Below are 8,484 nucleotides of genomic sequence, written 5' to 3' on the forward strand. Positions count from 1 at the left end.
CTTGTTGATATGCTTGTTGTCTTGAAGATTGTTTGGTAACAATAATGTTTTAACTCTTATGTTTTATATGCTTGCTATTTTGAGTGTCTTATATGCTTGCTGATAGAGTGTTTTACAATAAAGTTTTTCGTTGCAAATTCTGTTGAACAACAATTTTTATCATAAACTAGGGTAGTCTTGACAATTTTTTTATCATAACTGGTACGACCCAGTACTGAACAATATAGTTTCTGTTTATATCATTTTCTTAATCTGTTTATTTACAACACTTAATTAGAAAGTAAATCAAATAGAATAAAGCAAAGTAAATCAGATCTGGAACTTAGAAAACCAAATACATTCTTTTCGAACTCACAATTGACAAAGCAAAGTAAATCAAATAGACATTCATACATAAGCTATGGTAAGGCACATTAAAACATATAACACCAACCCAAACAAATTGGCACAATACCTGACATACATACAACACTCCAACAATTTCATATTTTCACAAAATTGGAAAAAAAGAGTTAATTTTCTGTAGTGTATCAAGCACCTTTGTTCTGTAGCAGTTAAGGCCAGAAGTGGTGTATTCGGTTACTTCTTTTTTTTTTTTAGGAAATTGGCATAAATTGACATTTTATTGAGTATTCGGTTACTTCTGCTTCAAGATTCCAAGGTCCTAAATTGACATATAAGACATAAAACAAGAATTCAGAGAAAAAAAATTAGGAGTTTGTAAACAAATAAATGACTAACAGATCCAAAAGCACATCAAATAATTTCTCTTTCACACAAACCTCTGCTCATTTCCTGCACATATATAGGATACAACTAGCTGGAAAGAGGCTACTTATAGGTGGCAAGCAATATCCCAATCTTTTTCTTGCCAGTATATCTCTCACCATGAGTTGCTATTGTATCCAAGGTATCACCTTGACCAAAGTTCCCTTCTATGTTGTAAAACATTACTCGGGAAACCAATTGTGATGGACGTCTTCCAAAACTATATCCTTGTTATTTACAACCCTTTTGATGTTCATATTTTCCATGTGAAGATTTCTGGTGGACTTGTACCAGCTGGTTCTCCAGTTATACAGGTTTGATCACATTTGACCTTATAATTCTCAATTGTTGTGAATTTTTCTTGCAACAACGAATCACATCATTGACTTTGTATTAGAAGTTTGAAAATAGCAAGGGAGGGTACCCTTTGGCACAGACCTGATCTATATGTCATGAGTGCTTGGTATGGTAAAACCTGGTTAAATAGCTGTCTCGTATTTTTATTATAATTCTGGGGCATTTTTTCTGACATGAATTTTGTTTCTCTGTGTACATCTCTTTCCATTATAAATCTCATGTATAATTTTGTCGTTGTAGGTTTGGTACCCGTCTCATGGCAGAGACCTTTTTAAGCACGCGAGGATGTCTTGCAGGTAAAACTATATCCTAAAATCCACTTAATGTCTGTTGTGTTAATCGATGAAATTTATTTTTCAATGGTGGAGATAGAATTAAACAGCTGTACATCTCATTTGAACTTCTATAGTTGGACCCGGAGCTTGAGTTATAACATCTCATTTGAACTCTCTGTTGTTCCATCTGAAAATGCAATCTTTGTTTAGTTGGAAGTTATAACCTTGTGTATTTCTCTTTGCATAGAGGGAGAAAGGTGAAGAAGCATTGCGGCTGGCACACCTGTCAGCAGAGAAGCAACACTTTTCGCACTGCTTTGAGTGGCTTCTATTTAAGGTTTTTGATGCAGAGATATCAAGGTGCTTACCTGTCACACACGGCGGAATTGGGGATAATTAAGCCCAATTTTGACTTGGTCAACCAGCTCAGCGAAGAGGAAAGGGGCAGAACGGGCAGAAGATTTAAAAATTCTGTATCGCTGCAAGTGGGACCACAAGGAATTAATCGGACGTCGACCGTTGAAGAGAACAATAGAGATGTTAGTCAATGGAATGAGGGACCTACGTTGTCAGTACTGGAGACGAGTAAAATGGACAAGGGACGAACGAAATCAGTTAATAACTCGTTAGAACAGCTCAGCTGCTCCTCTTCCACGCAAGCGCCAGATGGCAAATGATTATGCAATTAAGAGATCGGATCGATGGATTAGATTGATTCCAACTTGTATAGTTTCGCCTATAAATAGAGAATAGATCTGTATACTAGGATTATGCATCAAGATAATAGTTTTTTCCAATTTTACACTTAACCATTTTTACTGTTCTTTGTATTCCGTTTTACCAATTCAATAAAATTAGTTCTTCTTTCTTGTTCAATTCGATTTCTTTCGATTCTTTTAAGTTTATGGTCGTTACATTACCTATTTTAGAATTGGTGCATTTTCTCATATTTCTTTTGCATGGAGTGGCTTCTATGGCAGGCTACACTTGATGAATCCTTGTATGAACTTGCTGGAGAGCTGGTATGATACTGTTGAAGAATAGAATAAACTAGAAGGGTTAAATTGTAAAAATAATTAGAAGGGTAGAATTGTAATTTAGAATAATTAGAATTGTAACGTTGGAATACCAACGGTAAAATATAAGAGGAGGCTATAAATACCTCCTGCATATACTGTAGAAAATATAACAAAAGAAAAAACAGATCAATATCAATAAAAATATTCATAACTCTCTGTTTTATACTTCCGCTAAATTCATCATGGTATCAGAGCAATTCTGATAAATCGATAAAATACCCAAATAACCCGATAAAGCTCTAACCTTTCGATATCTACCAGCAAACCTGGTAATCATAAATTCCAACAAAAATCTGCTCTCATCAGATATCCATAACCCGATAACCCAATAAATAACAACCAATCCTTACTGGTAGTTGTTCTTATCGGGACCAAGAAAATAATCCATCAAAATTCCAAGATCCGTGTTATCAGATCTATACCAAAAAAGGGGCAGACAACAAAATTGCTACATAAAAAACAAAACAAAAAAAACCTGCAAAAAACCTGTAAAAGCAAAAGCCATCTCATAACTTTCTGTACCAACACGTACCAGAAAAATCCCCAAAATCCACAACCAAGTACCAGGAAAATACCATAAAACCCCAAAATCAGTACCAGCACAAACCAGAAATCAAAATACAAAGAATAAACCCAAAAAAAAAAAAAATATATAAACTAGAAAAAAACCCTAACCTGAAGTCAGAGATGAAGAGAGCTTCCAGCACTGTTTGGTGCACCAATTGCAAAATAGAGGGCCACACCTATAACAGATGCTGGTTCCTTCATCCTCATCTCCGACCAACATGGTGGAAGGAGAACGATGGAGGTGATCGGCCGAGTAACCCTAAGGGGGAGAAGAAGGGATTTGTAGCTGCCACAGGAGCGGCGCAATTTCTCGGATCGAACAAAAAGATGAGTCGCGAACTGAGCGATCAGAAAGAAACAACGGTCCAAACTAATGAGTTCGATTCCTCTATTGGATACACATCCTCTGTGCAGACCCGACCCGTCAGCATGACCCGATCTATGATATCCCAAATTCTCTTCTTATTGAGCACGCTTCTCAACAGGGCAGAGCCCAATTCAGGTTCTTCTAATAACAACAATTTAATTAAAGCCCAAAAGAGTGGAAGCCCAAGTCAAAATACTTATATAATACCCAATAAAAGAGTGAATGAAAACTCAAACAGATTTGAAACCGTAAACTGTGGAGTAAAATCAGAAAAATATACATATTTAGGAAATTTAAATCAAGAATATTCCAAAAATAATTTAGATTGGATTTTAGATTCCGGTGCAACCGACCATATGACCGGAAATAAAGATTTATTACATAATTATAAAATAGAAAAAGGTCAAGAATTTGTCTATGTTGCAAATGGTGAAAGAATGAAAATTTGTGGTTATGGCTCAATTATTGTTTTTTCAAAAGAAATTAAAAATGTCATGCATGTAAAAAATTGCACCGCCAATTTATTATCAATAGGTAAACTTTCAAAAGAATTAAATTGTGAAATTATTTTTTCACCTCTAAATGTATTTTTTCAAGATATAGTGTCAAAGAGGATGATTGGTGAAGGTGTTTTCAAGAATGGATTATATTTTTTGTATAGCCGAAAATACAATTTCAATACCCAAGTGCAAGACATGGGACACTTATGGCATAAAAGAATTGGGCATCCTTCCGATAGAACTTTAAAATATATTTTTGATTTTTCTAATATAGATTGTAGTAATTGTGAAGTATGCAAATTAGCTAAGCATACAAGACTTCCTTTTGCAAGCTCAAATTCTAAGAGTAATCATATATTTGAACTTGTTCATTCCGATGTTTGGGGACCCGCTCCCGTAAACTCTTATAATGATTTCAAATATTTTGTTACATTTATAGACGATTTTTCACGACTAACCTACTTATATTTATTAAAAAATAAAAGTGAGGTTTTTTCTCATTTTCAAGATTTTTCAAATTTAGTTGAAAATCAATACAATACTAGAATTAAAATTCTTAGAACCGATAATGGAACGGAATTTGTAAATCAAAATTTTTCAAATTTTTTGAAACAAAAGGGAATCATACATCAAACAACTTGTGTTTATACTCCACAACAAAATGGGATTTCCGAAAGAAAAAATCGTCATTTACTCGAAATGACAAGAGCACTTATGTTTCAAACCAATGTTCCAAAAATCTATTGGTCGGATGCCGTTCTCACTGCAACTTATTTGATAAATAGGTTGCCAAGTGTCGTTTTAAAAAATAAAAGTCCATTAGAAATTATTTACCAAAGAAAAATATTTTTTAATCACCTAAGAATTTTCGGTTGTACATGTTATGTACACCAAAATAAAAGAGATAAACTAGATCATACTTCTATAAAAGCTATTTTTTTAGGATATTCATCTCAAAAAAAGGGTTACAAATGTTATGATCCTATAAATAAAAAATTATATATTTCTAGAGATGTAACTTTTTTTGAAAATGAGCCTTATTTTAAAAATAAAGATGAGATTGATAATCAACTTATCACAAATGACTTTGTCATTCCGATGTCTACTAATCAAATTATTGAGCAAAGAATTGTAGGAAATGACGAAGAAGAAGTAGAAGAAGAAGAGAGAGAAGGAGAAGCAGAAAATAATAATATTCCTCAAAGTGGAGCCGAGGAGGAAGAAAATGAAAATATTGAAGAAGACGAAAATATTGAAGAACAACCTAGAAGGAGGTCAACTCGTCATAGACAACCATCAACAAGGTTACGAGATTTCGTAACCTATAAGGTTCAATATCCTATTGAAAATTTTATTTCATATAAAAATATTTCACAAAACCATCGTACATTTCTTAGTTCAATTTCTAAAATAGAAGAACCAAGAAATTTTGAGGAAGCCATTAACCAACCGGTGTGGTATAAGGCTATGGAAGAAGAGCTTCAAGCCTTAGAAAAAAATGACACATGGACTATTGTACCATTACCAAAAAATAAAAAACCCGTTGGATGCAAATGGGTTTACAAAATAAAATATCAAAGCGATGGATCCATAGAACGGTATAAGGCCCGGCTAGTTGCCAAAGGGTATACCCAAACATATGGTATTGATTACCAAGAGACCTTTGCTCCGGTAGCAAAGATGAATACCATAAGAATTTTGCTTTCAATAGCGGTAAATAATGGGTGGAACTTATGTCAAATGGATGTTAAAAATGCATTTCTTCAAGGAACACTTGAAGAAGAGGTTTATATGACTTTACCACCAGGTCATATAAAAGAAAACAATACTAACCTTGCTTGTAGGTTAAATAAGTCAATTTATGGACTTAAACAATCGCCAAGGGCATGGTATGGAAAACTCTCTCAATATTTATTTTTTCTCGGTTTTAAAGTAAGCCAATCCGATGCCTCACTATTTTCAAAACATGAGAATAATGATACCACAATTGTCCTTGTTTATGTTGATGACATAATTATAACCGGAAACAATTGTGAAAAAATTGACAATGTTAAAAAACACTTAAAAGAAAAATTTGAAATAAAAGATCTTGGTAGACTTAAATATTTTTTAGGAATTGAAATAGCTCATTCTATTAAGGGTTTATTTATCTCACAAAGAAAATATACCATTGACCTTCTAAAAGAAACGGGAAAATTAGGATCCAAACCGGCCTCAACACCAATGGATAGCAATTGTAAATTGAATTCCGAAGAAGGGGAGTCGTTGGAAGATATCAACCAATTCCAACGACTTGTAGGTAAGTTAATTTATCTAACGGTAACTAGGCCGGATATATCATTTGCCGTAAGTCAAATTAGCAAATTTATGCACGCACCAAGGAAACCTCATTTGGATGCAATAGATAGAATTTTGAGATACTTGAAAAAATCACCTGGAAAGGGTATATGGATGAAAAATAATAAATCTAATGAAGTGTGTGGCTATTCCGATGCAGACTGGGCCGGGAGCTTTGATAGAAAATCAACAACCGGCTATTGCACGTTTGTAGGTGGAAACTTAGTCACATGGAAAAGCAAGAAGCAAAATGTCGTGGCACGATCGAGTGCGGAAGCGGGATATCGTGCCATGGCATCCACCGCAAGTGAACTCACGTGGATTAAACAATTGCTTGGAGAGTTGAACTTCAAAATTGATAAACCAATGAAGATGTTTTGCGATAATAATGCGGCAAGGCACATTGCTTCAAATGCCGTGTTTCATGAAAGAACAAAGCATATCGAAATTGATTGTCATTTCATACGAGAAAAGGTACAAGCAAAAGAGATTGAAACTCCTTATGTGAGAAGTCAAGATCAACTAGCCGATATCTTCACTAAGGGTCTCATTCCGAAAGCATTTGAAGAAATAACAAGCAAGCTAGGATTAATCGACATTTATAATCCTAGCTTGAGGGGGAGTGTTGAAGAATAGAATAAACTAGAAGGGTTAAATTGTAAAAATAATTCGAAGGGTAGAATTGTAATTTAGAATAATTAGAATTGTAACGTTGGAATACCAACGGTAAAATATAAGAGGAGGCTATAAATACCTCCTGCATATACTGTAGAAAATATAACAAAAGAAAAAACAGATCAATATCAATAAAAATATTCATAACTCTCTGTTTTATACTTCCGCTAAATTCATCAGATACTCATATAATGTTAATTAATTTGCGATATTTTGCACCCCGATAACACACTTGATGAGTCAACTAATTTTTGGAAACGATACAACTCAGGTACGGTTCTTACTGAGATCTGGAAGAGAGTTTGAAAGTGCCACGTCAGATTCGGACAGGCTCTCTCCAAGGTTTTTGAGCTACTTTCTTTTCCGATCCCCTTCCAGGAGGCAGTCTTCTGATTTGAAGAGGTTATTTTTGTTAAGAAAAAATCACTACTGACTGAAAATTCTGTCAAACTTCGTAATTGCTGATGTGGCCTTTAGTCAAGTGAGAGAATAGACATACCTTTGTTGGTATTTGCTGATGTGGGCCATGATGGTCATATTGATACTTAAAGAATAAAATTGCTACCCCTGTTTTTGACTGAACACTGGTCCCATTATTCTCAACCATCTTTTCTTGCTAATTTGGTATGGTCGATTGCACAAAATTGCAAATACTGTGTAACTTGGACTTATTGGGAGCAATTAATTCATTAAATTTTTATCGTTTCAGTGGATCTTTCAAAGAGCTCAGCCCACACATTGCATCAGTGAAGAACATTCTAGAGAATCATGCTAGCTACCTCATGTCTGGAAAAGAACTTTCTAAGCTTGTAGCTTTTGTGAAAGGAACCCAATTCGATATTGTGGTACCTTTTCTTTGTATCACTTTCTTTTCTTTTTTCCACCTCACAGAGCTTGTGCTACATTTTTTTTTTGTGTACTGGTGCCAGTCTTTTCCAGGTACCTTCTAGATTCTGAAAAAAATGTTAACCAAAGAGGTTTTTTATGCACTGTAAAGACCCATTTGATACATGTACAATGAAAGGTGTTAAAAAATTAGAACAGAAAAGGAAAATAGTTTATTCAAAACATGAGATTGATGGTTTTATTTAAAAAAAAATGCAATTACCTCTGTAGGAGTACCTTCAGAGAGAAAAACTGGGGTCTGCTCAGCTGGATAATTTTGCGTCAGCCCTGGAATTGATTGGCCAAAAGGTTTTTGCATTTTGACTTCTCTCCTCTTTTTATTCTTGTAAATGGAAAATGTAGTGCAGCAAACTTATTCCTTGTCTTTGGTTGCTTTTGAAGATGCATTACTCTTCAAAAGTTCAAAGTCCAAACAATCAATTGGAAGCGTACATCGTGATCTTCATATGAAAATGTACTTGTAGATCAAATTTACAGTTTTTACAATATTTTTACTATTTTTTTCGATACGTAGATCAAATGTAGTGCAGCAAACTTAACATCAATTTTGTTCATTGCATATATGTGATGCATTATTGGCTAATGCTTTTACAAATTTGAACAGTCACGCGAAGAATTCAGAAAGTACTTGGATCTACTAAATGCGTTGGAAG

The 8,484-nt window shown here is 34.2% G+C and overlaps 2 protein-coding genes across 2 annotated transcripts in view; both read left to right on the forward strand.

Moving 5' to 3' along the window:
- Nucleotides 1-8,484, forward strand: part of LOC144553435 (F-box/kelch-repeat protein At1g57790-like) — a 48,873-nt gene that overhangs the window by 39,754 nt on the left and 635 nt on the right. The window lies entirely within an intron of this gene.
- Nucleotides 972-8,183, forward strand: LOC144553267 (uncharacterized). The gene is made up of 6 exons (XM_078301365.1): nt 972-1,082; nt 1,648-1,737; nt 2,330-2,422; nt 7,197-7,327; nt 7,635-7,770; nt 8,042-8,183. The coding sequence occupies exons 1-6, from the start codon at nt 972-974 to the stop codon at nt 8,132-8,134; spliced, it is 654 nt and encodes a 217-aa protein (XP_078157491.1). The 3' UTR covers nt 8,135-8,183.

Source organism: Carex rostrata, chromosome 4 (genome assembly GCF_964058835.1).
Source record: "Carex rostrata chromosome 4, lpCarRost1.2, whole genome shotgun sequence".
In the NCBI taxonomy this organism is placed as follows: Eukaryota; Viridiplantae; Streptophyta; class Magnoliopsida; order Poales; family Cyperaceae; genus Carex; species Carex rostrata.

Coding starts and splice junctions, on each gene's coding strand:
- LOC144553267 (XM_078301365.1), top strand. CDS start 972: ATGGACGTCTTCCAAAACTATATCCTTGTTATTTACAACCCTTTTGAT. Junction 1,083..1,647: donor CTGGTTCTCCAGTTATACAG/GTTTGATCACAT, acceptor CTCTTTGCATAG/AGGGAGAAAGGTGAAGAAGC. Junction 7,328..7,634: donor CAGTCTTCTGATTTGAAGAG/GTTATTTTTGTT, acceptor TTATCGTTTCAG/TGGATCTTTCAAAGAGCTCA.